Here is a 23,494-nt window from a genome sequence, read left to right as displayed (position 1 = left end):
GACATTTATCCTTATTTGGAGCATAAACAACGCCATAGTTTTAATTCCATGTAAATTAAATTCTCCCCAAACAAATCTGCCATGTTCATCAGTTAGTGCAAGTTTTGGATTTAGTTGAGGATTAATATTCAAATCAATTTTATTTCTCTTTTTAATATTTGCTGAAATAAATTATTCTCCCAAGTATTTATAGGTCAAATATTTTACACCATTTTTTCTAATATGAGAATCTTGTAGGCAAATAATTTCTTGCTTTAACTTTTTGGAAAAATATTTTTGTCCTTTTGAAGAGCATTGCTCCAGTTATATTCCATGTTAAATATTTGTAATCTATAACCACTTCAAAAATTTAGAAAAGCTGAAACCTGTAGCACCTAGTTCATTATATTTTTCTAATTCCTGTTACATGTGTTGTGAAGTTCCTTCTGAGCGCTCCATTTCCTCCATTTCTCCTTTGTTTTTGTAACTAATTTTCACCTGAACAGAATTCAATCTGATTTTTTGCTGTTTAAAAGTAAAATAGTTTCTTCCAATTTATCACATTGACATATTTTTTCTGTTTAAATTTTTCAATCAAATAGGAGTATTCTTTTGTCTTACACAAAGTTCTGATGGGAATCTCTTTCCAAATAATTAAATCAATATTATCAATTTTCAATCTTATATTAAAATGCTGCTGCAAAACCTGGTCCCTTATCTGTTTTCTCATAAAATGCACTAAGACAGGGCTTTTCAATCTTTTCACAGATACTACCATTTTTAGGACATAATATTCGAGTACTACCAGTGCTTAGCAAAGTGTCAAAAACTTGACTAATTTTTTTTTTATTTTACTAATTAGATTTATTTGTTATAGAAATGGCTAGCTTATACTATTATGGAAAAGTAAAAAGCTGAGGTTCAATGTTAATGCTTCATTCTACTGCAACAAAGGAAGTCGGAAGTCAATGCCTTTTCTTTTCTTTTTCCCTTCTCCCCCTCACTTTTTTTCCCTTCTTCCTCCCCATTGTGTCCTACTATTTGCTTTTGTATTTTTGTATTTTATTCTATAACAGCGGTTCTCAACCTGTGGGTCGTGACCCCTTTGGGGGTCGAACAACCCTTTCACAGGGGTCGCCTAACCTCCTGCGGCTCCGGAGCCTCCTCCGCCATTTGCACAGAGAGAGAGAGAGAGACAGAGAGGCACTTGTGCTTCCCTTCACTCTCTCTTTCTCTCTCTCTCTCATGCAGACTTGCCCCCTCACAGAGCTCCTGATTGGCCCTGCGGCCGGGTGCCCTGCCCCCTGGGAGAAGGGTGGCCAGGAAGGTCCTTTCCCTGGCTGGCCCCATCTGAGGTGCACGTGGCTGGGGAACTGCACAGGGAAGCCCTGGGATCCCCGCTGGGAGTGGCCCGGCAGAGCCTTCGCTGAGCGGGCCAGCCCTCCCGCAAGCCATGGCCCTGGTTGGCCAAGCAGCAGCAGAGCCAGAGACGGAGGGTGAGTGGCAGGGGTAGGGAGGGGTCTTTGAGTCCGTGGAGCACCCCCGTGAAGCGGCCTCGGGGCAGGTAGTGCGCCCCCCTGGCTTACCTGCACCAGGCGGAGGGGCAGCTGAGCCAGCCATGCGTCTCCCCGGGCCGGGCGGCAGTCCCGGCTGGGCCGGCGGCCGGCGGGGGCATTGGTTTCTGGGCTATCCCCAGGCCGCTGAGCTGGCCACATGTCTCCCCGGGCTGGGTGGCAGGCCCGGCTGGGGCGGCGGCATCGCTTCGGTCCCGGCGGGGGCAGTGGCCGGCGGGGCCGTGGGCCGGCAGGGGCTTCCTGGGCAGTTCCCGGGCCGCTGAGCCTGCCACACGTGTCCCTGGGCCGGGTGGCAGTCCTGGCTGGGGCGGCGGCCAGCAGGGGCATTGGTTTCTGGGCCGTCCCTGGGCCACTGTGCCAGCCATGTGTCTCCCGGGCCGGGCAGCAGTCCCGGCTGGGGCGGCGGCATCGCTTCGGTCCCAGTGGGGGCGGCAGCTGGCGGCTGGCAGGGGCATTGGTTCCTGAGCCGCGAGCCGGCCACGTGTCTCCCTGGGCTGGGCGGCAGTCCTGGCTGGGGCGGCGGCATTGCTTCGGTCCCGGTGGTGGTGGGGGGTGGCGTCCCGGTCCGGTCCGTGGTACCCCGGGCGCCTTTCAGTGCCTTCTGCTGCCTCCTGCCCCCCCACGCTTGGCCTTCCCGGGACCTCTGCCCATTTTCCCACGCCCGGAGCAGGAGAGGAAGTGCTGCTTTCCAGGCATGGGAAGGGGCTTCCCGCTCCCATTCCCCCATCCACTGGGGTGAGGGCACTCCTCTGGACCGGGACTGGGGTTGTGCAAATCGCAGCGCGCCTCCTTTCCCGTTGCCCAGCCTGGCCTGGCTCGCCCTCCTGCGGCAGGCAGAACTCGGCAGGATTTGGCCCTGGAAAGGCCTGGCCAACTGGCTGGCCGGGAAGGCTGAACAGCCCCGGTGAGGGAGCCGTTCCCGCCCCATGGCCGGCTGGCCAGGAATCTCGTCCGGCTCGGGGGCCGCCTGACCGCCGTGGGGATGTCCACGTCAGCTGCCTCCTGGCGGGCCCGCTAATTGTGGGCTCCCGGCCGGCTTCCTCCATGAGTCAGGCGGCTGGGACTTTGTGGAACGGCCCTAATTGTGCCCGGGAGGGCCCGAATGAGCCCCGGGCTGACTTGCGCGGCTCCGAAATGCCGCTTGCCTGAATTCTTTCTGCCTCCTGGGGGGAAGTTGCGCCTCATGGCCCAATTATTATGGGCGTTATTCCAGCGTGGTCACTTAATTTGGATGCTTCTGTTGTTTTTATTGATTTTGCTGTTTTTACTCTTTTAAAAAGTTTTTAGTATTTTTAATTGTAATACATCTTTGAATTCTAACCTGCCCAGAGTCACTGAAAGGGGAAACCTGAGATATTGAGGGGAGAGAGGAGAGAGAGAGAGAGAGAGAGAGAGAGAGAGAGAGAGAGAGAGAGAGAGAGAGAGAGAGAGAGAGAGAGAGAGAGAGAGAGAGAGGAGAGAGAGAGAGGGAGAGAGGGAGAGGAAAGAGAGAAAGAGAAAGAGGAAAGAGAAAGAGGGAAGAGAGAAAGAGAGAGGGGAAAGAGAGAAAGGGAGAGAGGGAGAGGAAAGATAGAAACACAAAGAGAGGGAAGAGAAAGAGCGAAGAGAGAAAGAGGGAGAGGAAAGAGAAAGGGAGAGAGGGAGAGGAAAGAGAGAAAGAGAGAGAGAGGACATAGAGAAAGAGAGAAAGAGGAAAGAGAAAGAGGGAGAGGAAAGAGAGGGAGAGGAAAGAGAAAGAGAGAGAGGAAAGATAGAGAGAAAGAGAAAGAGGAAAGAAAGAGAGAGGAAAGATAGAGAGAAAGATAGGAAAGAGAGAAAGAGGGAAGAGAGAAAGGGAGAGGAAAGAGAAAGAGAGGAAAGAGAAAGAGAGAGAGAGGAAAGAGAGAAAGAGAGGAAAGAGAAAGAGGGAAGAGAGAAAGAGAGGGAGAAGAAATAGAAAGAGAGGAAGAGAAAGAGAAGAAAGAGAGAAAGGAAAGAAAGAGAGAGAGGATAGATAGAGAGAAAGAGAGGAAAGAGAGAAAGAGGGAAGAGAGAAAGAGAGGGACAGGAAAGAGAAAGAGAGGAAAGAGAAAGAAGGAAGAGAGAAAGAGAGGGAGAGGAAAGAGAAAGAGAGAGGGAGAGGAAAGAGAGAGAGAGAGAGAGGAAAGAGAGAAAGAGGGGAAAGAGAAAGAGGGAAGAGAGAAAGAGGGAGAGAAAGAGAGAAAGAGAGGGAAGAGAGAAAGAGAGGGAGAGGAAAGAAAGGGAGAGGAAAGAGGAGAGAGAAAGAGAGGAAAGCATAATCACTATGCTTTAATTATGTTCAATTCGTAACAATGAAAATACATCCTGCATATCAGATATTTCCATTACGATTCATAACAGTAGCAAAATTACAGTTATGAAGTAGCAACGAAAATAATTTTATGGTTGGGGGTCACCACAACACGAGGAACTGTATTAAAGGGTCGCGGCATTAGGAAGGTTGAGAACCACTGTTCTATAATCTAATATGTTATAAGCCATTTAAAAAAAGGAAAAAAGTACTGGTTTTAATTTCTTCGGTGGCAGTTCCTTTGCTGAACCCCTTCCTGCTGGGCTCTCCTTCCACAGCTTCTTCTTCCCTGTTTCTTCTTCCTCTCTGCCTGCTAAGCTCTCCTTCCACAGCTTCTTCTTCCCTGTCTTTTCTTCCCCCCTGCCTGCTGGGCTATCTTGATACAGCTTCTTCTTCCCTCTCTCTTTTTCCTCCCTGCCTGCTGGGCTTTCCTTCCACAGCTTTTTCTCTTTCCCTGTTGTCTTTTTTCCCCTGCAGCTCCAGCTGTCTCTCCCTCAGGCTTCTGTGGTGCTGCCGCCACTTCAGCTCACTCCCCTCCCCTGCTACATTTTGTCTAGGATGGTCATGTACCACCTGCCAGGTGCCACCAGTTAAAAAGCCCTGCACTAAGACATCCCTAGGAATAGAAATAAAATACAAATAGAAGGTTCTGAAGGAGCTGGCAGATGGGATCTTGGAACCACTGAACAAAACCTTTCAGAGCTCCTGGAGCACAGGTGAACTGCCAGAGGATTGGAAAAGAGGTGATGTTCCAGTTTTCAAAAATGGGGGGGAAAGTGCAACCAGGAAACTGCAGACTAATCAGCTTGACATCAATACCTGGGAAAATCCTAGAGAAAAATAAGCAGCGGATTTGCGAGTAGCTAGAAATGAACAAGGTAATTAATAGAAGCCAGCATGGGTTTGTTAAAAACAAATTGTGCCAAACAAACTTTATTGCCTTCTTTGAGAAAGTAACTAAATTAATGGATCAAGGAAATCTGTTGACATTCAGTAGTTTACTTAAACTTAATTAAAGCATTCAACAAAGTAGACCACAGCTTATTTCTAGATAAGATAGAACAATATGGGATAGACAGTACCACCACCAGATGGATTCACAGTTGGTTGACCAACTGCACTCAGTGCATGGTTTTCAATGGAACTACATCTACATGGTGGGAATGTGCAGGGCACTTCAAGGTTCTGTCTTGGGCCCAGTACTCTTCAATATCTTCATACATTATCTAGATGAGTGGATAAAGGAGGTACTCACCAAATTAGCAGATGACAGAAAGCTGGGAGGAATTGCTACCACTTTGGAAGATAGACTCAAGAATCAGAAGGATCTTGACAGACTTGAGCATTGGGCCTAGCTAACAAGATGCAGTTTGGTGATGAGAAAAGGTCCTGTACTTAGGCAGGAAAAACCAAATGCAAAGGTATAGAATAGTCGGTACTTGGCTCAACCATAATAACTGTGAGAGGAATCGGGATGTCCTAGTAGTATAAGCCAGCAGTGTGCTACAGCTGCCAAAAATGTTCTAGGCTCCATCAATAGAGGGATAGCCTCAAGATCATGAGAAGTGATAATACCTCTTTACACTGCACTAGTGAAGCCACATCTGGAATATTGTATCCAATCAAAAAAAATGTTGAGATCCTAGAAAGTGCAGCAAAGACCAACAAAGATGATGAGTCTAGAGGCTAAATGAATAGTTCAGGAAACTAACTGTGTCTAGCCTAATGAAGAGGATGATTAGAGATTACATGATAGCACCTGTGCTATCACACAAAAGGAGGTGGACCTATTCTCCAAAGAACCTGGGGGATAGGATAAGAAGCAATGGGTGGAAGTTTATTAAAGAGAGATCTAACTTGTAACTAAGAAGAAATTTCCTGACAGTAACAACAATTAATCAGTGGAACAGCTTGCCTCCCAGAGTTGTGGGTGCCCCATTGCTGGAGGTTTTTGAGAAAACAATTGTCCATTTGTCTGGGATGATATATGGTCTCCTGCCTTTGGCAGGAGATTGGATTGGAAGACCTCCAAAGTCTCTTCCAACCTTATAATTCCTTTCCATTCTGTTCTATTCTGTTCTAAGAATAGTGGAATTGAATGTCTGGTTACATAAGTAAGTCTCAGATTTGGTTCAAGGAGCATAGTCTGAGTTAATTGATTGGTGAAATGCTGGCATGGACTTGAGCAACACCCTTTAAGGATTCAGAGATAATGAAATATTTTAATAATGGAATATTTTAATTTGGATTCCTGGAGTGAATAGGGATTAAATTTGCTGCTTAATAGTCTCCTTCCTGCTCAATGACTTTATTATTGTCATGAATTTTGCAATTCTGCTACTGATTTTGCAAGTCTGTTGATTGCTGTATTTCATTTTATTTTTTGCATTCCTTCTCATGGCTGAAGGAACTTATTGTCTACCCACCACCTGTAAGAAAATGCAGTACTCCTCTCTGGCTTTGGAAATACAAGCCTACATTATGTCTGTGACAATTGTAAATGGCCCTAATTCTTTTCTTTTGCTGCCTTCTTGCAGTGGAGCCATGGGGAACACTACAAGTGAAAGGATGTCAGGCGAACGCCACAGTTCCAAGATTCACCGCTCAGAGGGAGCCATCCACCATGCCAAGGATCATTCACACAAGATCATGGTTGGCAGCACTGACGACCCCAACATCTTCAGCACCCATGAATCTAAGGTACAGTATTTAGATTATGTTTTTTATGATTTTCAAACGTTAGCACTTGTTTTGATATACACAGTTATGGTTTTTATTATAATAATGATTTATGACATAATTGGCCATTTTATGGCCCTTAGGCAATTCTCTAGATTTCTCTTCTTTATAATACTTAAAATAACTTGGAAAAGTGCTCACTCATCACTTGATTATTCCTAAAGCTAGGAAATAGGATTCCAGTTTTCAGGAAGACTTAGACAAGATATAACTCTTGCCCTCTTTCTACAGCTTCCTGGAGAAAAAGAGTTAGTATCATGGCACCATGACTTGGATGAGTCAGTTAAACCATCCCAGCAGGCTCGTCCCACGGTTATCCGCTGGACAGATGGAGGCAAAGAAGTTTTCATTTCAGGTTCTTTCAACAATTGGAGTGCTAAGATTCCTCTCATTAAGAGGTGAAACAGGGTGGTGTGTGATTTTTATAAAAAAAAACTTTGCTCAACATTTTTTATGGAGAGGGGGCCTTGTTTGACTCTTATTCTACACAGGGCAAGAAGCATTGGTTAAATACTTTAAGCCCAACTAAGGCTAAAATGCACTGTTTTCATGTGGAAATTCTGAAATGAATCAGGTATCAGAAATGGAGGATTCCTTTTATATTCCTGAATATAAAAGAACATCTTTTTAATGGAGCAGATCCATGCATTCTGGATCTGAATGAAAAACATGTCTATATGAAAAAAGTATGCCTGAATCATCTTCCATACTGTTATTCATTGTGGGCTCCAAGAATCTCACAGAAACTAGACTAGGCTAGCTTATAAAGCAGCAAATTATGAACATTAATTATATATCAATCTCTTTTCTAAAAAAATGCTTAAATGAGATTTTAATCTATTTCATCTTAACATCAGGTCAGGATAAGGGTATTTTTGTTGAGAATAAGGGGAAAATAGAGCTATAGTTCTCTATTGGCTTACAGGACAATATTAGGTTCCACAAAGTCAAATACAATTTCTATTATCCACCACAAAGGAACTCAGTATCTTTCACTCTGACTTGTCTATTTTATTTCATTTTATTTTATTTATTTATTTATTTATTTATAATAAGACTTATATGCCGCCCTTCTCCTCCATGGGACTCAGGGCGGCTCACAGCATATTAAAAACAATACAAAACATTTCCCTATAAAAGCCAATTAAAAACCAAATATTTGTAGCTGTGTCTTGTTTAAAATCATTAAAAATTGTCCCTATTTAAAAATTTTATTTATTAAACTTTTATGCCACCCATTTTCCCTATAAGGTGACTCCAGGCTGCTTACAATACAGCTCTACATAGATAAGAGAACCTGTAAGCTCCAAATTAACTTTCTGGCTCTAAAACTAATGCTATGTGAAAAGTGTTGAATGTTTTGTCAGATTTTGTCTCCATAGACCAACTTGGTTTTTTTTTCATTCTCTCCCCCTTTCAAACATCTTGTTAGTGTCCCCAGCAGCAAATCCTTACAGCCAGAAAATAGGTATGTTTCCAGTATTCTGCAAGGAAACAGCCCTGTGTTCTCACACAGAAGAACTGTGTGATACAAAGATATAGTTGATACATAGTGATTCTACAAGCAAAGGAATATTCAGATTCCTTCTAAAAAATGGAATGCCTCTGTATGTACTGGCACTTTGACAGCATTCTAGATTCAGAATTAGAGAATGCAGCATAACAGTGATAGATGTTGCAGTGATTAGACTGCTGTTTCAAACTTCACTAAATTAGGGAGAAATTGTCTTCATTAACTAGCTTGAATAATATCCATGAACAATTTTGAAATGTGGCAAATGAAATATCTCTCTCAATATTTCAACATCCAAGTCAGTACTTTTTACCTTATTGCACTGGTGCCATTTTTGTATGCTTCAGTTTGAAGTTGACACAATCGAGAAAAACATGGATACCATTTCAAATTATTTTCTACAGTGTTATCATTTTTATTAAGCAATAACATTTGAAAGTTACAGTGGTGAATCTTTCTTATGTGACTCCTTTTCTTTTTAAAAAGATGCTGCTTTACAAAGAAATAAAAAATATGACGTATAAATAGAGAAATTGATGAACATCATCTTTGGCTTAGTATTTCTTTTGAAGTGCCATAACTTATATTGCCATGTGTGTTGCAAGATGGTACCAGGCTATTGCCCTGAAGAATCCCATTTTTGAAATGTTGATAGAGTATGAGTCTAGTTGATAAGAACAAGTCGGAAGTGTAAAGGTTTAGCAATTAAGGATGAATGCTGGTCTTTTGAAAATCTGCTCTGTCCTCCTGTTCCCAAATCTATCCAGCTCTCTGTTTGATATTGGTAGGGAAAGAAGTACAAGTATGGGAAGTGATTGTAAATGAGGCAGAAAGTTGTGTGATGGATATGTTAGTCCTCCCATCTGGATTAGGACTGTCTAGACATAGTTTCTTCGGGTTGAAGATGAGTTCAGATGGTTAAGACAAACTCCTTGCAGTGGGCCATCTGGGAGATTTCTAGGTCAATGCAGATTGGTCGTTGGTTAACAGGTTAGAGTATCCCCAGTCTCATTTACATTTCTCTTCCAATCCTTACCCAGAATGGCCCAGACTCAGTTGACCTACTCACATCTCATTCTAAAGGGATTATTTGGTTACTTTCTCTGTTTACAATTTATTTCTTGAGAAACTCTGTTTAAATCAGCTCCATAGGATTGGAGGGAATCTTGGAGGTCATCTAATCCAACTGCCTTCCCACTGCAAGAATCCTCATTCTATCTTGGAGAAAAGGCCACCCAGTCTTTTCTTGAAAGCACCTATAACTTCAGGAGGCTGAGTGGTCCACTGCATAATTGTCCTCATAGTCCAGAAAGTGAATATTTCCATTTTCACCAGTTTGGTAGGTCTCCTTTAAGTTCATTCATGGAAACTTTCATGAAGTAGCTGTGCATATTCCTTTTGAAACAGTTGAAGCTGCTTAAACCAATCTTCATCTTTTCTTTTGGCTGAGTTTGTCTATGGCTGAGTCTGTCTCATTGATTTTATCCAAACCAGGCAAAAGAGTCAAGATAGGCCACTTTCTTGCATGTATATATGTGCTGTGTTTTCTCACTGTGGATCACTCTCCTTTCAGCCATAATGACTTTGTTGCTATTCTGGATCTTCCTGAAGGTGAACACCAATACAAGTTCTTTGTAGATGGCCAGTGGGTTCATGATCCCTCAGAGGTAATTCCATTTTCTTCTATCTGTCTTCACTCTGATGGCTGAGAGGCCCTGCAAAGTATGAGTGCCGATGAGGTAAGGCTTGGCACCTCACAAGCATCCTGCCATCAAAGGCTGAAGGGGTGGGAGGATGGAAGGGCAATAAAGCTATGCGTGTACATGATGGGAAATAGGGAGGGGGGGGAAGACCAGAGCAGTCTGGATCCAGTTTGTACCAGCATCCCAAGGCCAGGCACCCTGAGAAAATATGTGGATTACCCCAAACAACTCAGCATTCTCAAAATATTTTCGCTGGAAACACTGGTCACAGGTTAGGGATGGGTTGCAGGTGAACCTTTCTGTATCTTGTGAGCACAGGAAAATTCAGAGCTAGCCTGAATTTACTGCAGCTAACACCTAAAGTAAAAGACCCTTTTACTTTAATCAAATGAAGTCGAGGGTCTTTCTTTCCTAAGGGATCAGATTGGGCAGGTCTGACGTTAGGCTAGCTCTGAAGTTGTGATCAACCCAGAGAGGAAAACGCCTCTATCATGGGGACCATGCAAATGATGTCAGAGCAACCAAGAAGAGATCAAAGCCTGGGGAGAGACATCCTTGAAACCCCCTCCTGGAGGGCTGGATCTATCCGAGTGGCTGGGACCCGAATGGTCCCTCAGGGTCGTAAAAAAGGAAGAGTAGGAAGACAAACCCATGCGAGTGACATTTGCTCATGGGGGCCATGGTAGCTGCCGGTGAGAGACGCAGGTGGAGCTGGAAGAACTGGAGGAAGAATCAAGCACAGGTGAGCTGGAGCGAGAGGACTGGAGCTGGAGCATGTCAGAAAGTTCCTGAGGGGGACTTTTGGTAACTTCAAAGCATGGGAAGCCCTAGCCTGGGTGGCACATCCCACTGACCAGCCATGGCAAGTAATGGGGCAATTACCTCTGCCACTGTGATGCCAGTAGCAGCAAGCTTCCCAGCAGCAGCAACTGCCCCAGCACCTGGCTCTGCAGCCCAGACTGCACAGGATGCAGGAGTAGTGCCAGCAAGGTGGAGAGGATGCAAGACACCAGCTCTGGGAGTAAAGTTCAGTGGAGACCCCAAGCAATTGGGGTTCTTCCTGGCGCAGGTTTGGACATACATGCAAGAATATGATCCAGAAATAGCCACTGAAGGGACTAAGGCAGGGGTGTCAAACTGCCGGCCCGCAGGCCAGATGCGTCATGCCGAAATCGTGCCTACCCCATTGCCGGCAATGGAAAAAAAGTCACGACATGTTGCGTGATGTTGCAGGTTTGACACCCCTGGGCTAAGGTGTGCTTCGTGACCATGGCATTGGAGGCAGAATGGGACCTTTAGGTTCTCAACATTGGCCGCACCCACTTCACCTTCAATCCCCCGCCTCAGCCCATTTACAGCCAGCTTTCCTCCTCTACTGGCCCTCCCCCAGTGATTCTCCCTGGGCCCCTGGTCCTCCACCCTTTGGCCTGGCCCATTCACCCAGACATCCTTTGTCCCAGGTGTTTCGCTCCAGCCACCAGCCAGTGGTGGAAGGCAGCAACGATTATGCTGGGAAGAGCAACCAAGGGGGCTGTGAGCGGGATGCATTGGTGACAGCTTATAGGAGAGAGCAAGATCTGGGGGGGGGGGACGGCAGGCAAGTACTGCTTGCATGCGGCTTCTGGCAGGGCGAAGGGCAGCAGGGAAACTGTGCATGGCTTCTGGTGGTGCCTGGGGTACACTGCTGGAAGCTGCATGCAAGCAGCATTTGCCTGTCGCGTCCCCCCAGATCTTGCCCTCTCCTATAACCTGTCACCAGCATCCCCCTCACGGCACCCTCGGTCACCCTTTCCAGTGTCATCATTGCCCCCTGATTGGATGGTGGCTTCTTGTCCTGTGGAGTGAAACACCTAGGACAAAGTGTGTCTGAGTGAATAGGCCAGACCGAAGGGTGAGGGGTAGGGGGCCAGGGGCTCATTGGCCAGGGAGAATTGCCAGCGGAGGGCCAGCAGAGGAGGAAGCCTGGCTATGAATGAGCTGAGGGAGATGGCTGGAGGTGAAGTGGGTGTGGCCAATGGTGGGAGCCTAAAGGTCCTAGACTCCTGAATTGACGGTCACCTTCCACAATGACACCCCAGAGTTGAGAAACTTCAACCACTTCATGGCTGCACTTCAGAAGAGCTTCAAAGACTCCTTAGCCTATCCCAAAGCCAGAGACTACATAAAGACCATCAGCCAAGGGTACAGGGGAATGGCTGAGTATACCCAGGAGTTTTGCAGCTTGGCCTGCCGACTAACTGACTGGCCAGAAGACATCTTGATCAGATGCTTCCGAGATGGATTAAGCGACAAGGTCTACAGCACCTGTATTTCCAGAGGAGCCTACCTCACCCTCCATTGATGGTAGGTCCTAGTTAGCAGAGGAAGTTGAAATTGACCTGGCTGAATCCAAATATTGACAGAGCCATTGTGTGGAGAAGATCCCTCCCTGAAAAGAAAGAGGCTCTGAAACTGCCGCCATACAAGCAGATCTCACACCAATGATCTACTGGCTGTTTTAGGGGTGGGAAGGAGGGGCACCAAGCTACTGATTGTTGAGCTGCATGCTCAGAAGGCAACTCAAGATCCTGCCAAAAAATTGGCAAAACCACCCTCCACAAATCCATGAGACCGCCCAAAGTGTGTAGAAGTCATAGAGTTCACATCATCCCCCAAAGATAGTGGGAGAACTCTGACCACCCAGTGGACAACCCAATGGAAAATTAATCAAACTACAATAATGATCCCTTGGTAAGTCACCCAGTCAACCCAGTAACCATCCCCATAGTACTAGTGGTTTGATCCTCGGGGTGCAAAGGGAGTCTAATAGCTCTCTTGGACTCAAGGTGCACCAGATGCCTGGTCAACTCTGCCCTGGTCGAGAAACTGGGCATGCGACTCAAACAACTTAAAGTGCCCATAGCTTTTTGCCAGCTGGGCAGCTCAGTGGCAGGGGCAATATCATTTATCACCTAGCCAATAGAGATGAGGAGGGGCACACACAGAGAGACCCTGGGTTCATCATGGCCGCTGGCATGGAGAGGCCCCTTGTGTTAGGATTGTCTTAGCTTTTGAAATAGAACTCCTATGTCAACTGGGCTGCTAAAGACTCAGCGGAAGGGGTGAAGGGGGTGAGGAGAAGGGCTGTCAAAAGCCTAGCCCTAAGTAGCAGCAGGTGAAACCAAAAAGGGAAATGGGAGCAACTGCCAAAGAGTGGCCCCAAGGTGATCCTCGGATCCCCAAAGAGTACTGGGACTTATGGGATGTCTTCAGTGAGGAATTGTGGACTTTTATAGACAAAAACCTGAAGCATGGGTTCATCCAACCCGCCAGACCAAGGGTGGTTGCCCCAGTACTGATTAGGGAAAAGAAGGTTGGGTTCCTTAATCTGTGCATGGACTATTATGGGCTTAACGCTCTGTGTATAGAAAATGTTTACCCACTTTCCATCATAGCAATAGCACTTAGACTTATATACCGCTTCACAGTGCTCTACAGCCCTCTCTAAGGAATTTACAGAGTCAGCATATTGCCTCCAACAATCTGTGTCCTCATTTTACCGACCTCGGAAGGATGGAAGGCTGAGTCAACCTTGAGCTGGTGAGAATCTAACTGCTGAACTGCAGGCAGCCAGCAGGCAGCAGAAGTAGCCTGCAGTACCACTGCACCACCATAGCTCTAGGCTGCACTCCTGAAGAACATATTTGGCTTGTTATTTGGCCAAGGGGAAGGTCTTCACCAAGTTGCAGGAGGTGCACTACTGAGTGAGGATCAATCCATGGTTCAGGTTTTTGTTTATAAAAGTCCGCAATTCTTCCAATTCCTTAGGGGTCATGGAATACAGTTTAGGTTTGGGTAGTTTGACCCCAATAGGATTTCTGTGACACAGTCAGTCGGCTAGTGGGGTGGGAGTGCATCTGACCCCTTCTCAGTGAAGCCATGCCATAAGTATCAGCACTCCTTGGGGATCTGAGGGTTAAACTGGAGCCAATCTTTGGCAGCTACTCCCTTTTCTGTTTCGCCTGCTGCAACTTTGGGGCAGGTTTTTGACAGCCCTTTTCCTCTCCCCGTTCACAGTCAGCAAGTCTGATTTTTAGCAGCCCCCTCCTCCAGTTCACAAAGAGGTTCCATTTCTGGAGCCAAGACAGTCCTAACACAAGTGGCCTTTCCATTCCAGGGGCTATGTCAACGCTGCTAACATCGGATGTTCTTGCTTTGACAACAGATGGAAATGCAGCCATTTTTTTCTATTGCTTTTAGAGTTAGTTGATGCTGGGAGGGGGAATGTGGATGAGAGTCCAGCTAGTCATAATAATAGTAACTCAGCCTTGGGAACCCAAGGTCATTGGGCCCAGAGTTGATAGAGTTTTGGAGAGCTGGGGAGAAAGCCCGCGCTTCAAGCTACTTGGGGAATGTGATTTATGACTGTTTATTGGAGGAGGGAATTGTGGTTTGTTACTTTGTATCCAGGGGAGGGGAATTTAGTTTTTGGTTTCGACTATGTAGTGCCGATACTTTGTTTCTCGAATAAAAGATTCTTTAAGGTAAACAATGCCTCGAAGTTCTTTTGAAGAGTTTCATCTGTCGGAACTATGACAGGGCTACAATGAAGCTCAGGGTCTCTGTGTATATACCCATCCTCCTCTATATTGGTTCGGTAACAAATGTCGCTGCCCCCCACCACTGAGCCGTCTAGCTGGCAAAAAGCTATGGACGCTTTAAGCCGTTTGAGTCTCATGCCCAGTTTCTTGACCAGGGCAGGGTTGATCAAGCATCAGTTGCACCCTGGGTTTCGTTGCTGCGGCAAGGCAGGCGCAGGGAAACAGGGCTCTGATTCTCGCACCCGATTTCTTTCTGCTGGGGGTCCAAAAAGGACCAAAAGTCGCCCTGTAGAGGTGACAGACCAAGAGGGGACCCTTGTCGATCACGGGAAGGCAGTAGCCAACCCGCTTGATCCAAGGAACCCTCGGGACCGGCAGGAGAAAGACTGGCTGCTGACTGCCGGAGGAAAAGTGATTCTAACAAAGCGTGAGCAACACATTGGACCTGGATGAGACTATTTTTCTTCTTCTACGATTGTAAAACCTGTTCTGGAAAAAAGCATCCAAAAGTAACAAGATCCCCAGAACTAAAGGAAGGAGGGGGGTTTAATCCTCCCTCCAGAATAAAAGCGGTGGTTTCAGTTTTCGTGGGGAAAAATAGAGAAGTCTACAATATCATTGTGGATATAAAAGAGAGAAACAGAAAAAAGAAAAGTTTGGGGAGCTTTAATATTTTTAAACCTTTTTATATTTCTATTGAGAGTATTGGAGCTAAACTTTTTTAAAACTACTGGAAAATTACAAAATGGGCATCTAGTGACATCTAGTGGCAAGAGAAAAGAATTATACTAAACTTGTCATAAACCTTATCTATAATTTGTCTGGACTTAGAGATAAAAGACTACTAACTTAGAGGGACATGATCTACAACTTGGGTGGCATGCCTTCCTATGGTATGGGAAGAATAAAATACACAGATACTTTCAATATCATTATATAAGAGATGCACTTTTTTTAGAATGGGGAAAAGTAAAAGCAAAAATTTACATGAAAATACCTGGATGGCTCTCAACAATGGAAGTGTTTGTTCACCCAAACTTAACTAACTATGAGAAAATTGTGACTTATAAAGACATTTTGAATAATGAAGGGAAATTAAAACACAGACAAGAACTGGAAGAACAGGGTATTGACCTACCATGGTGGCCATATCTGCAAATCCAAACGAGATATGAAAAAGATGTTATAAAGAACAGACAGAATTTGACAAGATATTACTGACATCAGATGAAAAATTGATTAAGAAACTTTATAAATATATGTTAAGTTTAAAGATGGAAGAGGAACAAGTTAAAGAAACAATGATAACATGGGCAAAGTTTTTTAGACATAACATAGAACTAGAAATTTGTCAAAGCCTTTGGGAAAGAAATTCTAAAATAACAAAAGCGGTGGCTTACAAAGAAAAAATATACAAAATGTTCTATAGATGGCATTTAACACCAGTGAGGTTAGCAAAAATGTTTAAAACATATCTAGCAACTGTTGGAAATGTAAACAAAAACCAGGCACCTATTACCATCTTTGCTGGACATGCCCCAAAGCTGGACATGCCCCAAAGCTGGACATGCCCCAAAGCCGCCCTGAGTCCTCCGGGAGAAGGGCGGGGTATAAATTTAATAAAATCTAAAATCTAAAAATCTAAAGCTAAAAAATTCTGGTCAAGAATATACATATGGTTAGAAAAAATGACAAAAAACATATAGATTTTAAGCCAGAATTATTTTTGTTAGGCATAATTGTAGTAAATTATGAGAAAGAGTGTATATACCTAATTTTACATGTATTAACTGCAGCAAGAATTATATTCGCTCAATATTGGAAAAATGAAGATTTACCAACGGAGGAAGAGTTAATTTAAAAAAAATTAGATTGTACAGAAATGGATAGATTGACATTGAAAATGAAAGAGAAAGAAGATTCAGTATACTTTAGAACATGGGATACCTTTTATCAATGGTTAGAAAAACGAGGTAGAGAGAACGGAATTTAACATGTATTAGTAAGTTAAATGTTGAGGCAAGACCTTGAGTTGCCTTCTGGGCTGGGCATGCAGCTCGGCAGTTGGCAGCTTAGTGCCTCTCCTTCACACCTGAAGCAGCCAGCGGATCAGCAGTGTGGGGTCTGCTCATGTGCCGGTTTTGGGGCCTCTTCATGGGGAGATCTTCGCCATAGAGGTTGGGGGGGACCTCTGGAAATGCAGGTGTTGTAGACCTCATTACTTAGATCATCTTTGTTTTTTATTAATTTTACAATATTACATTTACATATTTGAAAAGTAGCGTGGTGGCTAAGCACAGTAATTCCATTACATTTGAATATCATCAGTACAAATCTCAAAGTATTACAACAACTAATTCCCCCTCTTTCCCCCATAATATCTACTGTCATGTTCGAACCAATACAGTTCGTATTCTATCAATCAAACAAAAAGTACCTTTCTAATATTCATCAATAATCTTCAGTCTATATATATCTTAATTAATTTGACATTCCATCTTTTAGACAATAACCTAGTAAGTTTTTCTTTTCTTTTTTTTATTGAAAATTTTATAAAATTTTACAATATAAATCCCCCCTCCCCCAAACCCAACCCTCCATCCCTCCCTCCCCCTCACTTCCCAGAGCCAATCACAGGATTAACAATAAAATAATCATAATCTAACTAACATTAATCAACTATTAATCTAACAAATCTATAACTTCCTTTAACTCTCTTTTAAAACAAATATACAATTATTAAAGACCATAATAATAACATAATTTTAAATATTAAAAATAAAACTAAATAACATTATAACTTTTAAACAAAAATAATACTCAAAAATTCATTCAAAAACCAAATGATATTTTTTGTTCCATATTTAAACTCAATATAATCAATCCATCTTCTCCAAACCAATATATATCTTTCTTGTGAGTAATCCTTCACATAAGCGGAAATCTTGGCCATTTCTGCTAAGTTTGAGACTTTAAATACCCAATCTTCTATAGTAGGTAAACATTTCGTTTTCCAAAATTGAGCAATTAATAATCTTGCAGCAGTTATAAGATTCAACATCAACTCCATTTCTTTTGCATCCAAATCTTCCAAAATACCCAACAAAAATATCTGTGGTTTGAATTTTATCTTTTTTCTTAAAAATATTTTGAATGTTCCACCAAATCTTAATCCAAAATACTTTAACCTCCCTACATGTCCACCACACATGAAAATACGTTGCATCTAAGTTTCCACATCTCCAGCACTTAGGTTGCAAATTAGAGTACATACAAGACAATTTCTGTGGATCCAGATGCCACCTATAAAACATTTTATAAAAATTTTCCCTTAAATTTTGAGCTTGAGTAAATTTTACATTTCTAATCCAAATTTTCTCCCATGTTTCCAATAAAATCGGTTCTTGTATATTTTGTGCCCATTTTATCATACAGTCCTTAACCAATTCTGTTTCTGAATCCAATTCCACCAATACATTATAAATTCTTTTAATATGTGCTTGAGATTGGTCTTTAATCTGTTTCATCAAGTTTTCATCCTGCATAGTAATACCAACTTTTTGATCCATACGCCACCTCATTAACAATTGATTGTAATAAAACCATGAATACACAATATTTTCTTGTTTCAAATCTGCTAATGATTTAAGTTGCCAACTTTGTCCGAACGGACGAAGTAATTCCTTATAAGAAACTTTATCCAAATTAACTCCCCTAGATATCCCTTCTATTACCTGTCCTGGAGCTGCCCATATAGGAATTTTATAATTTAATTTATAATAATATTTCTTCCAAACTCGTAATAAAGCACTCCTTAAAATATGAGCCTTAAAATTTGTATCCACCTTTTTATCATAGATTAAATATGCCTGCCAGCCAAATAACAAATCCCATCCTTCAAGAGAAAGTATATTCTTGTTTGTTAAATTTAACCAATCACTAATCCATGTCAGTACCACCGCATCATAATACAATTTTAAATTAGGAACTTTAAGTCCTCCTCGTTCCCTTGCATCTTGTATAATCTTAAACTTAACTCTTGGCTTTTTGCCCGCCCAAATGAATTTATTAATACCCCTCTGCCACTCCTCCAAATTGGCATCTTTTTTTAAAACAGGAATCATTTGGAACAAGAAGAGAAACTTTGGGAGAACATTCATTTTTACAGCTGAGATTCTCCCCAGCAATGCTAATTGTAATTTTTTCCAATCATCTAAATCTTTTTTAACCTTTAACCATAAAGACTCATAATTATTCTTGTACAATTTAGCATTAGAAGCTGTTATATAAACTCCCAAATATTTTACCTTTTTAACCATTTCAAAACCTGTATGCATAACTAATGCCTCTTTATCATCCATAGACATATTTTTCGGCAATATTTTCATCTTATTACTATTTACCTTGAATCCAGAGACCTTTCTATATTGCGCTATAATGTCCATCATACCAATTACCGATTCTAACGGCTGAGTTAATGTTAACACCAAATCATCCGCAAAAGCTCTTAACCTATAATCTATCTTATTAACCTTAATTCCCTTTATAATAGAGGACTCCCGAATTCTGATTAACAAAATCTCCATTGTTAAAACAAATAGTAATGGTGATAGTGGGCATCCTTGTCTAGTTCCTTTTCCAATTTTAAACGATTCTGTTAATCCCTCATTAACTATAATCTGAGCTGATTGTTGTTGATAAATAGCTTTAAGAGCGGACAAGAATTTATCCCCCAAATTCATTCTTTCTATTACTCGAAACAAAAACCCCCAATCCAATTGATCAAATGCTTTTTCAGCATCCAAAAAAATAAAAGCAGCAGAAATGTGATTATTCTTATCCAAATATTCAATTAAATTAATAATTTGTCTTACATTATATTTCATATATCTTCCAGTTATAAATCCGGATTGGTCAATTGATGTAACACTTGCATTAATCTATTTGCCAATACTTTTGAAAAAATCTTATAATCCGTATTCAATAATGATATAGGTCTATAATTCTTAGGTTGTGTCAGTTCCTGACCCTCCTTTGGAATTAAAGATATAAAAGCAGTTCTCCATGATGGAGGTACTTCTTCACCCATCAAAATACTATTAAACAATTCCTTTAATGGTCCTATCATTTCCTCAGACAACATCTTATAGTAAATTGCTGTTAGTCCATCTGTACCTGGGGTTTTACCAACTTTTAATTGCTTAATTGCCACCTTAATCTCTTGTAATGTAATTAAACAATTCATTTTTTCTTTTTGACTATCTGACAATCTAAGCAAATGTACCTGCTGTAGATACTTATCTATATCCTCATAATGTATATTTTCATAAGCATATAACTTAGAATAAAAATCCAAAAAACTCTTTTTAATCAAATTTTGTTGAAATGTCAATTTACCATTATAGTCTATTTTCTCTATAGTTCTTGACTTTTGCTTTTTTCGTAGGTGATAAGCCAACCACCTTCCAGGTTTATTTGCATTACAAAATGTGTTGTATTTCATATACCTTAAACTAGTTGCAGTCTGATCTGCTATTAACATATTGAATTGCTCCCTAAGCACCTTTAAAGATACTTTCAAATTATTATCCAGTGAGTTAAGCATAAAAGCCTGTTCCTTTAATTTAATTTCCTCCTCTAATTCTTTACGTTTTTGCATTTGTGTACGCCTATAAAAATTATTCATATAAATCAGATTACCTCGCATATATGCTTTACTAGCATCCCAGACCATTGAAATTGAGGTACCTTTAAACATATTTAACAAGAAAAATTCTTTCAATTGATCTCTACATTTCTGCAAATTAATATCATATCTAAATAAATTTTCATTCAATCTCCAAGTTCTTCTATTCCGTTCTTCAACAAATAATTCCATCCATACAGGACTATGATCTGACAATGTCCTGGGAAAAATCTTAATATTCTTCATCCTAGAAGAAAAATCATTAGTAATTAAAAAAAAGTCAATTCTATAATAAGATTGATGCCTATCTGAAAAAAAGGTAAAATCTCTTTCTTCCATATTTCTCTCTCTCCAAATGTCTTTTAATTCCAGTTCAGCCTTCAAATCCAAAAAAAGTTTTAGGCAATCAAGAATTAAATGTTTTACAGGAACCTTTCTTGTCTCTTCTTGGATCCAAAACACCATTCCAATCTCCCATCATAATAACCGAGTTATAATCCATTTGATTTAGTTTCTGATGTAACAATTTGTAAAACTGTTTCTGCTGTTGATTTGGTGTGTACAATCCAACAATCAAACATTTTTTCCCATTCAGTAGTATATCAATAAAAACATATCTTCCTTCCAAGTCAGATTCAATCAAATTAGGCAACAACTCACTCTTAACATAAATAACTACTCCACCTCTCTTCTGAGGTGCAGGCGCTATAAAATGTGTACCCAACCGTGGATTAATCAAATATTTTTGATCCTTTGCTGTAATATGAGTTTCTTGCAAACAAATAACATCATTTTTATGTTGTTTCAAATAATAAAATATTTTCTTCCTTTTCTGTGGAGAATTCAAACCATTAACATTCCATGTCAGGAACTTTGCCATCTTTAGTGGCAGCGAGCCTCTGGAACGCTCCTTGCAAATCAGCTATTACTGATCTTTTCGGTCTCGCTCCCCCCACTGGCTCTGAAGTGACTTGCTGTGTTGTAGGTATCACCTCCAATTGTTGTTGCTCTCTCTCTTTGCATCTATGAGCTGCACGAGTCATTCTCTGTGATTTTGGATCTTCTTTCATTTCCATAGGTTGCTGCTTGACTTGACCTTGTTCTTGCGAATCTTTAATACTTGATGATGATGTAGCTCCTTCAACAATTTTATCTTCACTGGTTCTTTCCTTCCTGGAATCTGAAGATGGTGGTGAACCCGCTTTCAAAGTAGAGATATAAAAATCCCTTGCCTTTGCAACAGTATTAAGCCTATAGCGGGTTCCCATATAAATGACCATTATCCCAGTAGGTATCTCCCATCTAAATTGAATTTGTCACTTCTTCAATTCTTCAGCCAAGAAGGCAAAATCCTTCCTTCTTTTAAGTATTTTAGATGGTATCTCCTTTAAAATTATAACATCTTGACCTAGTATTTGAAATTTTTGATTGTAAAAAGCTTGAATAATTTGATTACGAGTAGACTTCCTAGAAAAGTAAATGACAACATCTCTTGGAAGGTTCTTCTGTCTTGCAACCCATGAGTTAACTCTAAAAAAATTTTCAACATCTCATAATTTCTTCAGGTTGGCAGGACAAGACCCCAGCCAGATCTGCTGCAATCTCCTCCAATTTCTCGTGAGCATTTTCTTTCAGCCCTCTTATTCTCACTGTGTATTCCATTTCCCTATATTGTGACAAAATGACCTCATTCTTAATTAAATCCACATTCTCCTCCACTTTTTCTCCAGTCTAAAATCCAAACATTCAAGATTTTCCTCCACTTCATCCACCCTTCCTTCAATACGTTCTGCATGCCCAGCCAAACCTTGCAATGCTAACAGTATATCTTCTCTCATCTCCACATTCTTCTCTTCAAGTTTCTTTTCAAACAATTCTTCCATTTTTACTCTTATTTGTCTTGCATTGTCCTTTAATACATCCTGAATATCTTTCAGTGTAAGTGCTGAAGCTGGGGGAGAAGGTGGGGGACTCCTTGGTTTAGTCTGCTGTGGTATTTGGACAACAGAGGAGGAGATAATCTTTTGAGGAACAAAAGTTCCACACTTAGAGGCCATTTTACTTTCTTTTCTTCTTATATTTTCATTATAATATAAGATCTTATGAAAGTCTTTTAAAAATACTATAAAGTTTTATAAAAGCGCCCAGCAACAATAGAAGCAAAAAAAACCTGTTCAGTCAACACAATGTAGCTAATAGAAAGTCCAAGAGAAAGTTTCTGAAAAGTGAAAGTCTCATATGAATTCACAGCGGAGGAAAAAAGAAATGCCCTTCCGCAGCCTTATTCTTTACTCTTCAAGTTCAAATGAAGAAAAAAGAAGAAGATTCTATAATTTTAGAGTTAAGGTTTCAATAAAAGTCCCAGTCAGATCTTCCTGGCAGGCTCTATCTGCCTGTAAAAGTACACTCACGCTCTCCTTGAAGGCAGAGATTGAATTCGCGTCTAGCTTCGGACGAACATTCGAACGAAGACAGCCCGAAGAATGGAGAAGTCCCTAGCTCCGGGGGAGCTCACCTTCACCCCCACCACTTTAAAAGTATGGGGGCTAGTAATGGTTCCGAAAGAAATAACTTTTCAAAGAACTTTGAGGCTTAATTACCTTAAAGAATCCTTTAATAGGTTACATGATTCGACACGAACAGAGGAAAGCCAAGAACTGAAACACCCCCCCAGCTCTCGTGACAAGCACAACTCCCTCCCTCCTTTCACAGTCATCAATCATATGCTCCAATTAATTTGAAGTGTGAATCGTTCCCCCGTCTATTCTCTGGTATTACAGTCTGCTGTTGCTTTGACCTTGGCTGTGCTATGCTAAGATAATGTTATTATTCACAGGCATTCCTCCCCACTCATATGGCTAGTAATGTCTGCTTTAACCCTTGAAGTGAAATGTAGGCTAAATAAGATATGTTTGCTTCTTCACATATGTCGAGCAATAACATCCAATGTTAGCAGACTTGACATCCGGCCCCCCTTAGATGAAGGACAGATCCTGTAAGGTGAACAAAAGCATAGGTTAAGAGTCATCTTTCGGTTTGGTGGGGTTTTTTATATGAAATCTGTTGACCAATCGGTCAGCTTTCACTTCACTGGATTTCACCCAGGTGGCTTCAGATAACGGGTACCCCTTCCATTGCACTAGGTACTGCAATTTCCCTCTGAAAATTCTAGAATCAAGAATGCGCTTTACTTCGTAGTGGGTTTGTCCTGCAACTACGAGGGGCCCAGGTGCCTTCTTTGGAGGAGGTCTTAACGTGGAGCCCCGATATGGTTTCAACAAGCTACAATGGAAAACTGGGTGAATTTTCCCTAAGAGTTTAGGGAGCTTTAGCTCTACTGTGACTGGGTTGATGATTCTTACTATGGGGAAAGGCCCCAAGAATTTTGGCCCCAATTTCTTGCTTGGCA

The 23,494-nt window shown here is 41.8% G+C and overlaps 1 protein-coding gene across 1 annotated transcript in view; it reads left to right on the top strand.

Moving 5' to 3' along the window:
* Positions 1-23,494, top strand: part of PRKAB2 (protein kinase AMP-activated non-catalytic subunit beta 2) — a 49,628-nt gene that overhangs the window by 3,622 nt on the left and 22,512 nt on the right. Inside the window, exons 3-5 of the mRNA XM_015830439.1 lie at positions 6,402-6,564; positions 6,835-7,001; positions 9,690-9,783. Coding sequence (XP_015685925.1) covers positions 6,409-6,564; positions 6,835-7,001; positions 9,690-9,783 — 417 coding nt within the window. The 5' untranslated portion in view covers positions 6,402-6,408. The remainder of the gene's footprint in view (positions 1-6,401; positions 6,565-6,834; positions 7,002-9,689; positions 9,784-23,494) is intronic.

Source organism: Protobothrops mucrosquamatus, unplaced genomic scaffold (genome assembly GCF_001527695.2).
Source record: "Protobothrops mucrosquamatus isolate PMUCROS unplaced genomic scaffold, P.Mucros_1.0 scaffold_243, whole genome shotgun sequence".
NCBI lineage: Eukaryota > Metazoa > Chordata > Lepidosauria > Squamata > Viperidae > Protobothrops > Protobothrops mucrosquamatus.
This window is presented reverse-complemented; position numbering and strand designations above follow the sequence as displayed.